The sequence below is a fragment of the Durotheca rogersii genome (genome assembly GCF_024521655.1).
Source record: "Durotheca rogersii strain YMJ 92031201 chromosome Unknown GGS23scaffold_36, whole genome shotgun sequence".
NCBI classification, from domain to species: Eukaryota; Fungi; Ascomycota; class Sordariomycetes; order Xylariales; family Xylariaceae; genus Durotheca; species Durotheca rogersii.
Genome location: NW_026251267.1, coordinates 190,666 through 208,002, shown reverse-complemented (window position 1 = coordinate 208,002; position 17,337 = coordinate 190,666). Strand labels below are relative to the sequence as shown.

Below are 17,337 nucleotides of genomic sequence, written 5' to 3'. Positions count from 1 at the left end.
ACGGACGGGTAAGCAGGCAGTCAGCCCGCCGAATACCCCATAACGGGATAGGCGATGAGGTGGGTCGACGATGTCAGACGTTTAAGAAGCACACATGGACAGAGAGAGAGGAGGAGGAGGAGGAGGAGCGTAGGACCCCTATACAGCCATAGGAGTGGGTATTAAGGCACTTTATCATGTGTCCCCATGCTACGTGGACTAAATGCCTCTGTAATATAGGTCCGCAGTAAGTAACATGCCTGTCCGTCGGCCGGTACTGAGGCATGTATCGAACCCGGGCCCAATATAAGAAATACTACCTATATCGTACAGGAGAGTAGGTATTATATCACCAGATAGGCAAAGAAACAAAGGGCTAGCTAGCTGGCCGGCTGGCCGGCTGGCTGGCCAGACCACGCCAGCCAGCCCGGGGATCGTCATCTTCGATAGGAGGTGGGAAGAGGGACCCATCCTTGCCAAGGTTGGCTATATAAGTACCCAAAGCCAAGGCCAAATGAATCTGGGAATGTCACATGAGCTTCCCTAGCCTAAACCGCGATGAAGCTCTCCCAATGCGCCGCTCGGGAAAGCAGAATGCTACGCTACGCTGTGGCTTGGTCCCGACGATCCCTGGTGGCCGGGGGGAGAGGGGGGGGGGGACGTTCCTCTGCGCTGCTTATCAGGTAAAGGGTCTCTTCGACGACGTCTCCCTCCCACCCTCTCCCCCCAGTCCCCCGGCGACCCAGCGAGGGACGGAATTCGACATGTCCCATTGGCGCAGTAAACTCCGGTGAGAGGAGCGGTGATGAAAGCAAACAGGCCACAGCCCACCCACACAGCAGATCATCTCGAGGCCTGGTCCTTGAACGAAATGAGATCGGGGCGTTTTTTTCCTCTTCCCTCCTCCTCCCTCCTCTCCGTCTTGTCGTTGCTAGATAGATGCATTGCAGGATCTGACTTTCATACATCGCCCGGGGGTCGGGGCGCACCCAGAAACGGCCTTTGAGGAACGAGGCGAGACGACGACGACGAACTCGACCGCCGCCGCCACCACCACCCCTTATTGGCCTGCCGTTCCAGCGGAGCGGTCCTTCGACCCCGCGGATACGTGATTCCGAAGGGCTCCATCGCCATACAGCCGTATCGGTACCGGGATGGGAGCGCATCGTATGTACTGTACACGCGCAGACTTGCGCACTTACACGCCTGCAGCACAGAGATAACATGCTACATATATACCTATACAACCCGCGATAGGGCAGGGTTTGGGCACAGAGTTCTCTGACAGCGTGTTGCTCTCTCTCTCTCTCTCTCTCTCTCTCTCTCTCTCTCTCTCTCTCTCTCTCCGTCTTCCTCTCTTTTTTCTCCCCCCTCCGACAATAACATGCCTACATAGTATAGCCCTCGGCTCACGACGAAGCGTTTTATTACCTGTCATATTTCAACCTGTATATGCGCGGATGTGTGTATGCACTGAGGTAGGCTGTATGTACGCGCGAGTTGCGCATGCGGAGGAAGAAGAGCGCGAAAAGGAGAGAGGGTCGGGAGCGAGCGAGCACAGCGCTGCAGGTATGAGCTGTGAAGCGTGCGTAAGATTGTGTGGGCGTCGTCGTCGTATGTGGGTGAGAGAGAGGGGGGGGAGTGAGAGAGTAGACTGTTGCTATCGTTGTTCCCGTACTTGGTTGCCTTCTTCTCGCCTTGCCTACTACCACTATAGGGAAAATATAAATAAATATAGATAGATAGATATGATCAAAAAGAGAAACACGGACAGAAAAGACAGAAAAATGCATACCTATCTATCTCGTTACTTCGAGGAACTATATGTGGCACAAGACCACTTATTAGAGATGGGTGCTACCCACCCACTCTATCTATCTATCACCGTTCCGCATGTCAGGTTGTACGGTTCAAGTTTGTAAGGGCAAAGGGACCATCCCGGGCCACGTTGTATGATGAGATACACAGTAAGATGGTCGCCGATGCGATGGTTGCTCACCCACCCCCCTTTGTCTCTACCTCTCTTCCTCCCTCCGTCTTCCTCTCTCCTCTGGGCTCAGGGCGGGTAGCGCATGCCGTAGCACTCGCTACCTTATGCCCATCGGACCGGCTCTGCGACGGCGATCTCCTTCTCTTCCTCTCTCTCTTGTCACGGGTCGCCTTTGTGTACCTACGGGTTGACGGACTGCGATATGGCAAGCCCCTCGCGAATAAGCGCCAGACATCAACGTAACGGCCCCCTTTCTCTATCCCCGTCGCCAACGAGGGAGGGGAGGGGAAGGGGAAGGGGTGGAGGGGGCCGCGGACTAATACTTACGCATCGAGGCAGCAAGTCGTTAATATCGCCGCTCCCAGATTGAAAAATCCAGATCACGATCTTATGCATCGCAATACTTTAGCCCGGCATCTTACCCCTGCTCCCCTCCGTAACCAACTTCCCTCCCTCTCCCGAAAGTAGATACATAATTACAGATACGACACGGTACGTTGGCTGCTAGGCGACCTACCTAGCATCGAAGTCGTTTCAGCCTTGCTGTCGTCGAAAGTTGGTCGTCCTGTCCTTTCCATTCCTCGCGCCATTTCAACCGAGGCTTTCCGAGCAAGCCCACCCAACCAACCAAGCCCCATCCCTCCGTTCGTCCGCCCACCCATCCACATCGCACGTACTGTGTCGTAGTAGTAGTAGTTGTGCTTTTACCCGATGAGACGGCCGCCCGTCGTAAGAACCATCTGTCTGAGCTGGTAAAAATAGTACCTACGTACACCGTTAGCCGTAGTGAGAGCAGTAAGTCAGGCAGGTAGATCCTCGGTTTTTCTCCTCCTCATCCTCCTCCTCCTCTTCTTCCTCCTCCTCCAGCTCCCTCTTAAGCGAAGCCTTCGTTGCGGCCCCTCCCGTCCAGGAGACCGGGATACCCACGTTACCGTAGCACCCGAAGAGAGGAGTTCTCGACGGCGGCCCCCACCGCCGCCGTCGATTTGACCACCCGCTCGTGATCCTCGCACGACTAGGGACGATAACGACGACGGTGTCGGCGGGCAGAGGAGAGGAGGGGGGGGGGGGGGCGGGGGCGATGAGGGCGCCGCGGTTCTAGGCCGACCGACGCGCGTGCTCGCCCGTCCGCCGCTCCTCTGCTGCTACAGGCAGGCAGGCAGGCAGGCAGGCAGGCAGATAAGGTACAGCCAAGTGCCACGATGCTCTCGAGGCCGGCGCCTCCCACGAACAAGCGGCAAGTGGCCGAGCGAGCGAGAGGCAATACAGAGGGTTGAGCGACAGCACGGCAGAGATGCAGCTAGCCGAGCACCCGAGACAATCAAGTCGACTTCGGGCTACCCTTCTCTGCCCCCGGTCCCTCGCCGCATATATAGGCATGTATATCTGGGTAGGTATGTGGATAAGCAAGAGGTGAGAAGATAGGTAGGCAGGTATAACGCAGATGAAGCCACATGCGCGGGCTTTCCGCACTCATCAGATGTCACTGACAGGTTTCCTCCTCCCTACATACCTAGGTAGGTGACGATATCACATACCTAAGTGCCAGGGCCAATTTACTATGCCCGCGACCTGTTTGTTTCTTGCCGCGTGTGCCTACGTGCGTATGTATGTATGAATGTCTAGATACCTGTCCATCTAATCTATACGGCGTGCGTATCGAGTTCATGGCAGCGGCGCTGCTGCTGCCGCCGCCACCACACGCCGCACGCTGACCTCGACGCAGCATCCAGTAGCCCGAATGGGGGAGGGGGGGGGCGCCTTCGGAGCCGTACAAAGGCCGTATACGCCGCTCGTATATATTCCACGCAGGCATGTAGGTACCCAGACGGTATACGCGTTCTGTGTGTACACACACACCTACGCGGATCACGTAGCCCTACTGCCGCCACGCCCACGTACCTACTCAACATCTTGTAAGCCACCACTGTCAAGGTTGCAGCAGCAGCAGCAGGAGGGCTGGACACCGAGACGAACAGGTAGGGTGGGTTGGCTGTAGGTGTGGACGTAGGTGTAGGGCGAGGTAAGGGGAAGGGGGGGGGAAGAAGAAGGTAGGGTAGGGGGGGGCTGGGGGGGTGTGCCACCCGGCGGGCGAAGGACGGGGAGGGAGAGCGAAGAGGGAATAGGAAATAGAGAGACGGGAGACGGGAAACAAAAAAGAAAGGAAAAAGCAAAATCAGATCTGTCGTTTCATTTAGCTTTTTGGTCTGAGCAACTCGACCCGATCTAGCAAATTCTCCATGCAATCTTGCAGGAGGCGGCCTTCTTATGATCTGTTTCCTACCCACCACCACCACCACCACCACCACCCCTAACCACCCCCCTTCTTCCCCCCCATCCGCCTCCCTCCATTCTTACATGCCTGGTCCTGTCTGTCCTGCCCTGCCTGCTTACCTGTCTGCCTGCCCGCCGACGCCTAAGTCTGCCTAGCCTACGTATCTCTGATCCCTCCCGTGCGGGTGCATGTGTGTGTGTGTGAGTGTCTTGTGTATGTGTTTCTTCTCCTCACTCCTCCCTCACTATTATTTTCCCTTTTCTCTTCCATTCTTTTTTTTCCGCCGAGTCTCGCAGGCCAATCCCAGCCCTCCACATGCACCACCCGAGAAGCCACCATCAAAGGGCGGGCGAATCACGCGTGCTCCCCGGGTGGTTGCATGGCCGCGCTCGATCTCGAATCATCAGTCCCCTTCCGACTGGTGCCCGTGGGGAGAAGAAGGGGGAAACGTGTGTATGGCGGAGGAGCGAGGGCGAGCGAGCGACGGGGAACCACCGCCGCCTTTGGTTGGACGGCACAGCAATGTTCCCTCCTCATCCTCCCCCCCGCCCTCCAAGGAAACTCTTATATATCGAAATATAATGACGCAGTGCTGCCATTTTCGCACGCTTTTACGCCTTGCTGCTACCTGCTGCTGCGTCGGTGATTCACCCACCCGTCCATCCATCTATTCTTGTCCATGACTCCCGAGAAAGCGCGCGTGGGTGGGTAGTGGGTGGTGTGCTAGGAGTGACGTGCGAGTGGGCGAGAGAGGCAGCCTGTGTGTGTATGCGTGCGTGCGTGTGCGTGTATGTGTGTGTGTGTGGCCGTCGTATGAACCATGTACCATATCCGGAGTTGTTAAGGGGGGAGCTGCCCGGAAACATCTTCGTCCTATGCTCCCACCACCCCTACCTATCCGGGGCGGGCGTGTGTATACCTCCTCCCCGTCGCATCTGCCGAGCAGCGCTCCCGCGTCGTTGGCGATCTGCTCTCGGGTCCCAAGGGGGTTGCTTTTCTTCTTGGTTCTTGACCGGTTTCAATCTGTGAGGCGCTGCCCCCTTCCCGATTGATATATGACAGGTCTCCTCCTCTTTCTTTTCTTTTTTTGTTGCTCGTCGGCTGACTGAAGGCAGAGCCACGGAGGGGAAGAGTTACGACGGACGGCACAGCTGTCTTGAAGATCGCAGATAACACAATACAACGCACACGGACGCACACAACACATACTTACATACACCTACATATACACATATACACGCACGACACGCGGGAATACGTCGTACGGCGATGGTATCTGGGGGTGAGGGACGTCCCGTTTCGAGCCCAGTGCGTTTGCCGTGTCTCTCTCGAGATCACACGAGTGTGTGTGCCGCCCCCTTTTCTTTTTCATGCGTACGCGCGCGACTTGGACGCAGATATTACTACTAGCATAGCCCGCTCTCCCCTCCAGCTATCGCGATCTGCTCGCCCGTGCGCGGCACATCCCTTCCGTAAGCTGGGTGCATAGTAGGTAGGTGACATCACCCGCGAGATGTGAGGCTTTCCGTGGCGTATCTTAGATTCGGCACTTGGATGTCGCTTCGTTGGAACCTCCCCAGCCCAGGGAGGCTGATCAGGCTGATCGGGGCCGTAAATCGCACGATCCCGCTGGCTGGGGTGTCGTTCGCTTCAGATTGATTACTCGCTGCAACATCTCTGCGTGGCGCCCCATGGCGACGGTGGCTGCATCAGCACTCACTCCCTCTGCCGTCGCGCCTGACTCATCCCTCCCCACGTCGTCTCGTCTTGTCCCGTCCTCGTTTATTATCGTGCTTGCGTAACCCGAGTTGTGTTCATCCCACTTTCCTCGACCCGGTGATCCATCCATGTGTAGACAGAGGCCGAGAGAGGAGGGGAGGGATGGAGGGAGAGGGAGGGTGAGAGGAGAGAGACACAGAGAGACGGACGGAGAGAGACAGGCAGAATGAGAGGCGGAGAGAGAGCCAGAGACCGAAACAGAGAGGAGCGCTGGGGTAATCAACCATGTCGCTTCCGACCTGCATGCCGACAAAGAGGCGTAAGGGGAGAGAGACTTGTTGGGATTTGGGTGGTAGCGGAGTAATGTCATGTCCATCTGCCAGATGGCAAAATATGCGATCTGCGTCGCCTCAGGGTAGATCTATATCGGGGCTCCATCACCGGCTAGCGATTTGTGCGAGATTTGAATGGAGGATGACGAGGCACATTTCTCGCTCACACCTGCAGTCCCATCGCCACATCACACGTATGACGCCGAAACCGACCTCATTATGGGATCCTTACTCATCGCAAGCACCACCGGAAGGGAGCTTCAGGACTAGGCGACGACCATTAGAAACTGGCCTGGCGCGCCGCGGACATCTTTCCACGTGTCTATCCGGGAGCCTACGGATCAGCTTGCGTGGAATCGAGGGATCGGGGCCAGAGGCTCCAGAGGCTCAAGCGTCTCTCTGGTGGCATCCTTCGCCCCCTTGGTATGGGCCCTACCCGTCGCAGTAATTGGCGATAGACGGTGGCCTCAGGCCAATAGTCGCATCCCGCCGTTGGGCGATCGCGTAGACGGACCTCGTGGAAACTCGCACACACGCTGCCGCGGGGGCACGGGGCGAGGGAGGGAGGGCAAACAAATCCGCGGGCCACGTCGTGGCAGCATGCCAGCCCGATACCAGACTACGATTCACACGATATACCGCGCGCATACGTCTACCTGGCACGATTACAAACCACCCTCCAAGACACGACGCTACTAGCGACTCATAGGCCCGAGTCCTCCGTCTTCCAAGCCAACCCCCCCTTTTCCCAGCCGACTTCGTCGTCCAGGTTTGTATGTCACAAGATGCTTCCGGCGGACTTGCCCCCCCTCGGCGATCCGACAGGTGTCATACGAACAACCGGCATCGAAGCTGCTCGCTTAAACTTTGCTGACCGACGACCGGTCTGAGTGATGTAGAGTAGAAGCTACCCATTATTAACTTGAATTTTACATGTAGATAGTTGCACTACCATGGTCTCTTCGACCTAGTGAAGCTATCTAGCGCTAAATTAAATAATATGCTCAGTATATTGTAGTGTCTTGACAGACGTTAACTGCTGTATGCATGCGGCCTTACAGCTTAATTTCGTTGCCATCTTTTTCGTGGATAGATATCGGCATGGTAACCGTAGAGACTTAGTTCCTCATGGTGTCTTGTGTATGGTAAAAAGGACTATTGATCCGGCTAGAGAGGTAGACATCAGACTAAAGCAGCGACCAACTCTAGGGGGTGTGGCTGTGAACTAGAGTCGAATTCTAAATAAGACTCCCGCTGTCAAAATAACCCAATTTTTGCCTTCCATGCTTAGCTTAAGGGGCACACGAGACTCCTCTAGCTTGCCCGTAACTTGCATCTTGTATCCATATCGGGCGGAAGAATGCAAACATCTTCAGCGTTAATGATATAGAAAAACGAGTAGCCGCGGGACTTGGCCCATGCCTGCACCATATCCATAGACACGCCCCCTAGACTACGCTGTGTCTTCCTTCTGTGAAGCCTTGACCGGACCCCTCTTTGGTAGAGTCCCTACGAGATCCGCGACCTCCGCGCCGCCGCCGCCGCGAGGCATACCCGGCGCCTGTAGGATCGCTCGCCCGTGCGGCCCCGGCGGTGGACACGGCGTAAACACTCTGCCACTTCCTTTGGCAGTCCTGCCTTGTGTGGCATCGGTATATGGCTGCCTCATGCGTGCCCCCTTCCCTCCCTCCCCCGCTCGCTGGACTCGCAAATTCCTTGTCTAAGTTGACTCATTTGCGTGCTGAGCGCCCGCGTACATATCACAGCCCCGTTCTATGGCCCATGCCATTTTGGTTTGCGCGAGAAACGGAGTAAGTATCTAAGCCTAGCAGCGCGGTAAGTGCGGTTGTTTTTTGACAGGAAACACGGGCGCGACGGTGGAGGCGCCGGCGTCCGTGCCGAGCCGAATCTATATGTAGGTATTAGTTCTGAGATGGCCGTGGTGGGCGGCTGCTACGAAGTCAGCGTAGAGCTCCTAGGCCACTAGCAAAATAGGAGTAGTTAGTGGAGGCGACGTGTGCGCGGCCGAGTTAGCTATCGGCGAGGAGGGTAGACAATGTAGAGGTAGGGGCCTGGACGTGCTAGTGCGTATCCTGGCAGACAGCTAGATAGGCGGTTGAGGTATGTAGACGGGTTTGTGTGGTATAATATCAAAAACGGAGCCCACCTAGAACTACCTAGAGACTGGTTTGTTCGAGGTAGTTGCGCGCACCCCCAGGCATCGTATGCGTAAGCGGGCAGCCCAAGTTCACCGACAAGACTCTTCGTCACATCACATCCCACACCTAATAATGATCAACCCCGTCCGGCATCCATCCTATCGACCCATCTTCGTCACTCTCTCTCTCTCTCTCTCTCCATCGTGTGCTCCGTACCTCCACCTGTCCTCGTGTATGTCTCTCTACTAGCCATCTACTCATCCATCTAGCCATACGTCCCATACACTAGTCGGCTAATTTGAGCAGGGCGAGTCCGCTGCGGCGGACGACGGCCCGCTCGCACTGGCGTCCCCGCCGTAACCGGCGCTCCGAAAGTTCCCCAGCAAGCGCTCGATATCCGGGGCGGACTGCTGCATGTCACGCCAACCGAGGCCGGCCTGCTCACGGGCGCCGACGTCGATAACAGCGGCAATGAGATCATGGGCGACAGCGTCAGGCACGGCGCTGTCGTGCGCGTACGCAGGGTGGCGCGCGACGAAGTGCCGGATCCAGCGGGCGGCAGTCCACAGCTCGCCACTGGCGCGCTTGCGGATCAAGTCCAGGTAGATCGAGAGTTCGCAGCGCGTGCGCACGTCGACGTTGACCGAGTCGAGGTAGCTCTCGACGATCGGGATTAGCCCCGGAAACGTGGGCGACCCGTTAATGATCTCGTCGACGCCCATGAGCTCGTACTCCTCCTCGACCCGCCATCCGGGTGGCGGAGGGGTCGCCGGTCGGCTCGTAGCTGGCGACGTCGCGCTCGAGGAACCGCCGCTGCGCGCGGCGCGCTGCGGGAACACGTCCCGCCGGAAGTAGAAGCGTCGCTCAAGGACGGCGTCGCGTGCGTGCGCTGCCTCCATGTTGGCGTCAACACGGGCGATGGGGATGTAGAAGTTGAGATCGAAGCTGAGCACGGCGCGCGTGATGAGGACCATGAAGACGGCGAAGGCGGCGTTCTCGAAGTCCGTCACCTGGATCTCCATCGGCCGGAACTCGACCCTCCAGCCAATGTCGGACCCCGGCGGCGGTGGCTTGAACCGCATGTGCTGCCAGTTCGTGCTCTGCAGGTTCTCAAAGTGGTCTGCCTTCGCGAGGTCGAGCTCTTGCAGGTCCTCGTTGAACACGACGATCGGGTCCCGGATGAACAGGTGCGCGAAGTGCGTCGCAAGCCGGTCGTCCATTCCGCCGGCGAGCAGCTGTGCCTTGATTGACTCGTCGACGACGAGGTTTGGGTCGAGGTACTCTGGTCGTAGGCGCGGGTCCATGCTGATGTAGGTAGAGTTAGAGGCATAGCGGGACTTGGGGATGCGCCACCGGCTGGTCTTAAGGGGCTGGACAAGAAGACATTAGCAGACCGACGAATAAATAAGGGTTGGCCGAAGCTACAACTATATTTCGGCGGGCTTACCTTCTCTCCCAGCTCCTCGGGAGTCCTGTCGTCTACGGCGCGGCTGATCTGATTCCACCGGACGTCCGTGTCGGCCAGGAACCCCTTATAAATAGGGGTCGCAGCCGTCAGAGCCAGCATGATGGGCCCGAGGGGGCTCAGCTGGTCGTACATCCGCCTGCCTTCGGTGATGTTTTTCGCCTGAAAGGTGATCTGTAGGCAACAGCTCCCCATCCCGAACGCCATAGCATCCATGTGGATGAAGTTGTCCGGGGCCGCGCCGTTCCTCACGTCGTCGTCCTCTGGCCAATTGTGCAAGTCGTAGTTGACGGTGGGGTCCTTCCACGGGTTCGGCGTATTTACGTCGTGGAAAACTGGCACATTCACCTGGACTTTCTTCCCACGGCGCCAGCGTATGTTCGCGGCCAAGGTGGGAAAACGGATGTGCGGATTGGCAATCTCATCTGGGACGAATTGTGACCGGAGCTTGGGCCCGGACGGTGGGTAGTAAGGGTCCGTGAAGACGCCGGGGGCGCCGAGGCGGGGAAATGTGGTGAGAGTGATAGGATATTCCGCAGGGTCCATATGCTCCTTGGCAATTTTCCGCCTAGGATCTCGGTTAGTTACCGACCGGGTCGGACGCCGATGTCACGCCGACGAGAGTGACTGCACCTATTCTTCATGTCAGATTCGACATCCAACAGCTCCTTAAACCCGATGCCCCAGGGCTTTCCCGGCGTAGCTTCGAGCATGAACCTGCCGAATTCTGGATGGAAGACGGGTAGGGGATTCGACTTCTGCGACTCGACCTCTTGGAGAGCCGGGACGCATCCGCCCTTATCGGATAGCTCGTCATCAGCTGCCAGGGCCTCGAGGATATCGGCTTGCCGGAGCGATAGGAGGACCTTGGGTTCGTCCGGAGAGTACTTGACGACTAGGTACTCTATCTATCCAGGGCGGTCAACGAAGCGGCCCAACGAGGGACGGAAGACGCATGTTCGACACGACTACCTACCTCGTCACCCCACAACATGGCATCACGCTCCTTGCGCTTGGCCTTGTTCCATATCTCCAGCAGTTGCTAGAATACCACAGACAGATTAGCCCGGACGGGTACTAGGAGGGAGGGGGGGGGGGCGGAGGATGGCGGGGATAAGGAGCCTACCTTGATACCCCATTCCCTCACCTGCTGCGCATACTTCTGGGCCTCGGGCCAATCAAGAGCGGTACCTAGGGCTCTAGATGCCTGATGTTAGTGATCCCCTGCGATTCTCTAGATCGGATTCGGGATCCAGTTTCGGCTGGGGGACGACATACAACAGGCCCATCTTTGCCCGTCTCCGTGTCTCGTAGCTGTGCGACCTGATAACACACGAGGAGCGAAACCCTTGCCCCTTTTTTCTCGGGGACAGGCTCGACGGCACGGAAAGGCACGCTGGGGCGCTTCCGAGATAGAAAAGGGGAAAGAAAAAACAAGCCAATAGATAAACAAATCGGTAACCTAGAGGTTATTTGCTATTCTATTCCAGGGACGGAGGGGGTTCGTTCCGGAGAATCGAGGAGTATCAACTGATGAGCAGATGACCCCTTTTCTTCCTCGTCTCTTCGTAGATGCTGCCACAGACGGGTAAGCCGACCCGAGCCTTCTTTTGCTCTCTTCGCTCTCGACGACAAAATTCCGAATTGACCCCAGGTAACTCGACACGGTGACGGGGAGATCAAAAAGGGGGGGGTTGGTAGATCCCTAGTGGCGTCGAGGGCAGCCCGTTCTCCAGCGGCTGGCTTCGGGTTCGAATGCGCCTCGCTGTCGAGGCGTAACGGTAACAAACAACCCCCACGCCGTATTCAGGGTCTCGATGGCATGGCCGCGAATGAGAGTACAGGCGCAAAGAGGTGGGTGGTATAGTATGTCAATGGCGCGTCGAAGCACGCAATCCCGGGGTCATGCCACTGGACCGGCTGATACCTTCACGAGGACTAGAAAGCTCGTAGGGTCAGCCCCTTGCTTGGGGATCGAACGGGTGGAGGCGTGTGATGTCGGGAAGAAAATGAAAAAGAAACGGCGACGCTAACGTGGTCTGCCGTTAGCGAGGCGTGACATGTGTAAATGGTTCGGGAATGTCTCTCCCTCTCTCTCTCTCTCTCTCTCTGTGTGTGTGTGTGTGTGTATGTGTATGTGTGATATGTCAGGTAGTGTGTAGGCGTGAGATGGGATGTGTAGGAGCGCAAGTGAGCGAGCGAGAAGGGAGTGCGTAAGTCGAAGTACCGGCCGGGCGTGGATGATGTATACGTCGGTATAGGTATCGCGCGTTTTGCGTATGCATGTGCGACTTACATGAGTATAGGCTGGTACTTCTGGATATCGGCGCCGCCGGTATCATGAGTACAAAAAGCGCGCGTAACTGGCGTCCCTTAGCAACGAGGAGGTACTGGTGTAGATATCGCCATGTATTAGGTATGTACTAGGTATCATGTGACGAGATAACAGTAAAGCCGTTTACTCTCTCAGTATATGGAGGTAGGTTATATGATATATACCATAATATTATATATCATCTCTGTCTCTGTCTCCTTTTTTGTATTTTTAAAAAAATCTCTCTCCCCTTCGCTGCCCTTTTATTCTTCCCTCCCTCCTCTCCTCCTCCCCCTCTCCCTCCTCTTTTCTCGTCTGCTAAGCAACCGATCGCTCTGCGAACCCCCACTAGGTGGCTACGTATCTCTGGTACTTATGGAGACGGCGATTTGCCTAGGAAATTAGGTGAATTAATAATAATTCTCAAGTACCTGCCCTATCTGCTACCACCTCGTCCACCCCGCAGAGAGAGGCACATCCCGTAGACGGCTTAGAAATCCAATTACGTCACCCGACATCCCACCTAGGTAGCCCCGGCCATGGCTACCTCAGCATGTGACTGATAAGGCACGATAAGAAAAGGGCGCAGCCACGTCCCTTCCGAGTGCGGCCCGTCTCGGCAATTGGGTCTAGGACAAAAGTGTGGCGCGGAAGAGCACCACCAGCCACACCTCCCCAAAACAACTCCGATCTATCTCCTTATCAGTGCTCTACAAACGCCGAAAGGCAAAGAACACAAAGTGTGACTGGCGAAAGATTCGCACAAAATAAAACCAGTGATCGTTACTCCATACCTGGCGACTGAAGAGTCCGCCACAGACCTCTCAACTCTCTATTATATCTGCCAGTGCCTGCTGTGATCCTGGATATGCTAGCCAGGCTAATTCTGGCTGTGGAAGACCCTACCTATGATGCCTTAGTTTTTTTTTTCTACGAGGACCCCCATAGCCCTTACCTAATAGAATGCCAGCGAAGACCGCCGGACGAAAGTCTAGGCCCGAGTCTTGCTCCCAAGGTATGCCCTTCTTCGAATACCTAGTCATCCATCCCGCGTCCGTCTGTGGGGAGACGCACCGGCTGCTATAGAGGTTCGGTGGGCAGCATTCCTTCAAGATATCCCTTCTTACTAGAGTCGCCAGCCACATCTCCCGGCAGATAGCGAGACGCCTCCTCGTCGCCAACGGCGTGGCCGATGATGGCATCGAATTGCTGCGCGCCGCCGCGAGTCAGCCCAAAGGCATTCGCCCGAATGAAGAATGAAGACACATAACGGATCAGATTGGGGGAAGGGAAGATTTATAGCCAATGGAACTTCGTCAACTTACGGGGCCCTCGAATGCTTTGCCATAAACGAACCAGTATGCGCCGACCAGGATCAGGAAGATGCCGATCACGACAACGACATAGTCTGCACACACGTATAGGGTTGGCCAAAATTGGTCATCACGTTGTGGGTTGATTCAGGGGTCATACTCATCTCGTCGGCGGACACTGGCAGGCCGGTTGGGAAGCAGAAAAACTAATAATGGTCACAAGAGAGTGGTCGGGGTGTCAGTGTGGCTTTCCCATCTCGCGAATCATTCGATATCCCCGGCCGCCATCAACTGCGATGTACAACTTACCATCGAGGTGACGACGACGAAGGTAGCGGCGACCAGGTTGAGCGCGAGCCCACCCACGCCGAGCGAGAAGCGCGACCGCCCGGGCCGGTGCTGCCGGAGAATGCCGCGGCCGCGGACCAGCAGCACGATAACGGGAAATGCGTACGAGACGTTAAGGAAGATGGTACAGCTCGCCGCGTACGCGCTAAACGCGACTGACGGCCCCAGGTACAGCAGCCCGAAGAGCAGGTTGAACACACAGGTGAGCGCCACCGTGCGCACCGGCACATTGAGCCTGGGGCTTATATGGGCGAAGCTGAAGGGGAGGAGCCGAAAGGAGTCAACAACTTACCGGGATTATGTGTACGGTAGGGGTGCGGGAAAAACGAGAGAAAGGGGGTTAGGGGCACTCAACTACTTGTGGTAGACTATCCCCTTGTCGCGCGCCATGGCGAAGAGGAGCCTGCTCGAGCTCGTCACAGACCCGTTCGTGCCGTTGATGAAGCAGACTGCCATCATCAACGACAACACAGTCGCGGCCGCGCGGCTACCCGTCGCCTGCAGGATCAGCTCCGCGATGGGCATGTTCGCCGGGCTGTTCAGCACCGTTTCGGGATCTGTGATGCAGAACAGGATGACCAAGATAAAGGCGGTTCCCCTGGATAGCCAATCGACGCTCGTCAGAGAAAAGCAACAGAAAGGGGTGCCGGGGGTGGGGGCCATTCTACTCTCCCTCTCTCACTTCTGTCCATGCCCACCCCCGCGCCAAGATACGAGACCCAAGGAAAGAAAAGTCCACGTACGTAACGCCCCCGACCATGACGGTGTACAGGATGGCCCTGGGCGCGTCGATGGCGGGCGTCGGCATCTCCTCGGCCATGTGGAGCGCGGCGTCGAAGCCGATGAGCGAGAGCGCCGATTGGAGGAGGCCGAGAATCCAGGCCATGCCGTCGGGCCAGCCGGAGTCGTTGCGGAACTCGGTGAAAACGAAGCGCGCGCCGTTCTTGGGCGACGTGGCCAGTAGCACCACGCTGATGACCACGACGCCGAGCAGCGACCAGTACAGTGCCGCGTCGTTCCACCGCCCGAGGATCCGGTTGCCCCAGACGTTGGCGCCCGTCGTGAACAGCACGATCGCCGCAAATATCAGGTACGTGCTCCACGCCTCGATCGCGTAGCCACCGCCCGACGCAATGACGGCCGCTGCCTACAGGGGGGCCGGGAAGGAGTCAGAAAGCGCACATCACCCTCCTCGCCCTTATCGTTGGTCGGTGCCCGGGCCTGAGGAGAGGAGAGGAGAGGGTGCGTGCTTACCTGGATGAACTGGGCTGGGGAGCTCCCGTCAGCTGAGTAAATTGGACAGATCCTTCGGACCGCCTGAGGGCAATAGAGAGAGGAAGAGGGAGGGGACGGGGGAGACGGAAAGGGAGAGGCTCACCGCCGAAGAAGCCCTCAGTCGTCACAAGCGTGAGCCATCCGGCGATGTTGGTCCAGCCAACCCAGAAGCTCTGTCGACGCGAAGTCTGTAATCAGCTTATTCCATTCTCTAGGCGCCTCCTTGGGGATCATTTGCCTATCCTGGCCCCTTTCTCATTCCTCCTCACCCGTCCTTAGCCCCCCATGTCGCTTCTAACGGACCTTTTTCGTTTTCGTTTCTTCGTTTTCGTTTCGCCTCCCCCCCCTGCCCTGCGAGGCAGTCACAAAGGAAAAGGAGTCAAGAAGCTCGCGATAGCCAAACCCCTTTGAGTGGATATATAAATAAAAATGTCAAAAAAAACGCTCACCATGACCTTCTTCCAGCGCTCCGTGCACAGGGCGTAGACAAAGTGGTACTGGCCGCCGGCTGTTGGCCAGATGGCAGCAAGCTCGCCCAGGCTCGCAGCGAGCGCGAGGTTGCACAAGACACAGAAGATGAAGCCATACAGAAACGCAACGGGCCCACCCGACGGCAGGACGAGTCCGATTGACCCCGCCAGCGCAATCCAGGTGCTGCGCGCGCCAGGGACGACTGTCAGCAGCGAGTCGTCTGACTGGATCAACCTCCCGGTGACGGGGGTTGTTCACTGGGTAATGGACATGACAGACACGGTAGGGCTTACGCGTAGAGCTTGGGAGAGGAGGAGGATGAATAGGAGGTGGTGGAGGAGACAAGGGGGAGGGGGAGGGGAGGGAGGAGGGGGCCACTGCTTACTTGAGGATGGCGAATGTCAGGGCAACCATTGTCAATCTCGACAGCCGGGGTAGCAGCCGGCCCTCGCCCGTCGTTGGCGAAGGCTTGCTCCGGGCGACCATCACTGCTAGATAGAGAAGCGGAGGCGCGTGCGCGCAAGTCGGGTCTCGAGCCGAGAATGGCACTCGTCCAACGTGGCACGGCGATGGAGGGAAAATCTGAGAGCTCTGAGTCCGCAGAAACGGAGAAGCGAGACATGAAACATGTGGCTACCTCCCTCCGGTTATGGCGGCTTCTTAAATACCCCCCTACGCTGGCTTGCGCGACACAGCTGGTGTGTATGTGTGTGGCTGCTAGAACGGTGGGCGGGGAGACACGTAGGCCGATAGATAGATAGCTCGACCGCCATGGCGGCGGTGACAGCTGGGCCGATAGATCGGTGCTATGTATGTAGTTACACCGACGCAGTTCTCCCGAACGCTCCGCGCGCGAGGGCGGCAGGGAGCCAGAGATAGGGAGAGACAAAAGGGGGGGGGGGCGAGCACGCACGCGGACGCCACCGCAAGAGAGGGGACGAGATAGGTATGGATTTGTCTGGAGCTCACGTAATTTGATATCGGCACCGACACGCACATATGTATGTACGGGCATTGCCAGCCTGCCTGACTGCCAGCCAGCCAGCCTACCGACGTCAGTGTCGCTGGCCGCCACATCCCGTGTTCGAGCAGGCATGTGCTGCAGAGGCGAGAGAGACGAGAGGGAAGCCCGTAGCGTACAGATCTCGCAGGGTGCCCCGGAGATATCGCGGCGCCAATCACACGCATCATCGTCCTCTCGAGTCTTAGCCTCCCGCCGCGGGCCGCCATTGGTCGATGGCCGTTCCCCCCTTCTTCCCTTGGTTTTTTCTTTAACCCGCGCCGATGGCATGTTGTTCTCTCGGCTGGTTGGCTGGGCCGAGCCTGGGCAGGGCTGGGGCTCGTCGACGAGTCCTGGCTGTCTGGCTGGCTGGCTGGGCTCGCCTACGCCCACGACCGCGCCGCGAGGCTCGTGTAGCATCCCGCTGCTCATCTCATCCACCCTTCCCGCGCAGTCAGGCAGACAGGCAGGCAGGCAGACAGGTAGGCAGGGGGGGCACAGGACGGGTGATGCGTTGCGTTATGTATATAACGTTATACACTACGACGTCGGCACCCCGTGCGTCTGCGTGCGCGTATTGTGCTGTATGACTCGAGAGCGATTCACCGCTCCTTTACCGCCGTCTACCTGCTCGCCCGCTGGCCGAATTGCGGCCCAGGCCTGCCCCGAGCGTCGCCGGCACACCATCGTCGCCCGC

The 17,337-nt window shown here is 57.5% G+C and overlaps 3 protein-coding genes across 3 annotated transcripts; all 3 read right to left on the bottom strand.

Annotated features, from left to right (window-relative positions):
* Positions 1 to 522: 522 nt before the first annotated feature.
* GGS23DRAFT_339214 (uncharacterized protein) lies at positions 523 to 1,309 on the bottom strand. Its single transcript, XM_051513018.1, has one exon. It carries the CDS (start codon positions 1,203 to 1,205, stop codon positions 582 to 584), a length of 624 nt encoding a protein of 207 aa, XP_051367861.1. The 5' UTR covers positions 1,206 to 1,309; the 3' UTR covers positions 523 to 581.
* Positions 1,310 to 8,355: 7,046 nt separating this feature from the next.
* Positions 8,356 to 11,800, bottom strand: GGS23DRAFT_338448 (GCS-domain-containing protein). Its single transcript, XM_051513012.1, has 6 exons — positions 11,198 to 11,800; positions 11,046 to 11,118; positions 10,896 to 10,961; positions 10,553 to 10,827; positions 9,902 to 10,487; positions 8,356 to 9,824 (listed from the first exon to the last, which is right to left on the bottom strand). Exons 1-6 carry the CDS (start codon positions 11,206 to 11,208, stop codon positions 8,748 to 8,750), a joined length of 2,088 nt encoding a protein of 695 aa, XP_051367860.1. The 5' UTR covers positions 11,209 to 11,800; the 3' UTR covers positions 8,356 to 8,747.
* Positions 11,801 to 12,891: 1,091 nt separating this feature from the next.
* Positions 12,892 to 16,430, bottom strand: GGS23DRAFT_337712 (amino acid transporter). Its single transcript, XM_051513010.1, has 11 exons — positions 16,026 to 16,430; positions 15,619 to 15,823; positions 15,273 to 15,342; positions 15,149 to 15,162; positions 14,638 to 15,041; positions 14,250 to 14,492; positions 13,856 to 14,150; positions 13,707 to 13,752; positions 13,559 to 13,641; positions 13,308 to 13,442; positions 12,892 to 13,139 (listed from the first exon to the last, which is right to left on the bottom strand). The coding sequence occupies exons 1-10, from the start codon at positions 16,124 to 16,126 to the stop codon at positions 13,314 to 13,316; spliced, it is 1,590 nt and encodes a 529-aa protein (XP_051367859.1). The 5' UTR covers positions 16,127 to 16,430; the 3' UTR covers positions 12,892 to 13,139; positions 13,308 to 13,313.
* Positions 16,431 to 17,337: the final 907 nt, after the last annotated feature.

Coding starts and splice junctions, on each gene's coding strand:
- GGS23DRAFT_339214 (XM_051513018.1), bottom strand. CDS start 1,205: ATGTTATCTCTGTGCTGCAGGCGTGTAAGTGCGCAAGTCTGCGCGTGT.
- GGS23DRAFT_338448 (XM_051513012.1), bottom strand. Junction 10,828..10,895: donor CCATGTTGTGGGGTGACGAG/GTAGGTAGTCGT, acceptor CGCCCTGGATAG/ATAGAGTACCTAGTCGTCAA. Junction 9,825..9,901: donor CCGAGGAGCTGGGAGAGAAG/GTAAGCCCGCCG, acceptor CTTCTTGTCCAG/CCCCTTAAGACCAGCCGGTG.
- GGS23DRAFT_337712 (XM_051513010.1), bottom strand. CDS start 16,126: ATGGTCGCCCGGAGCAAGCCTTCGCCAACGACGGGCGAGGGCCGGCTG. Junction 15,824..16,025: donor CTGACATTCGCCATCCTCAA/GTAAGCAGTGGC, acceptor TGGCGCGCGCAG/CACCTGGATTGCGCTGGCGG. Junction 13,443..13,558: donor GCAAAGCATTCGAGGGCCCC/GTAAGTTGACGA, acceptor GGCGGCGCGCAG/CAATTCGATGCCATCATCGG.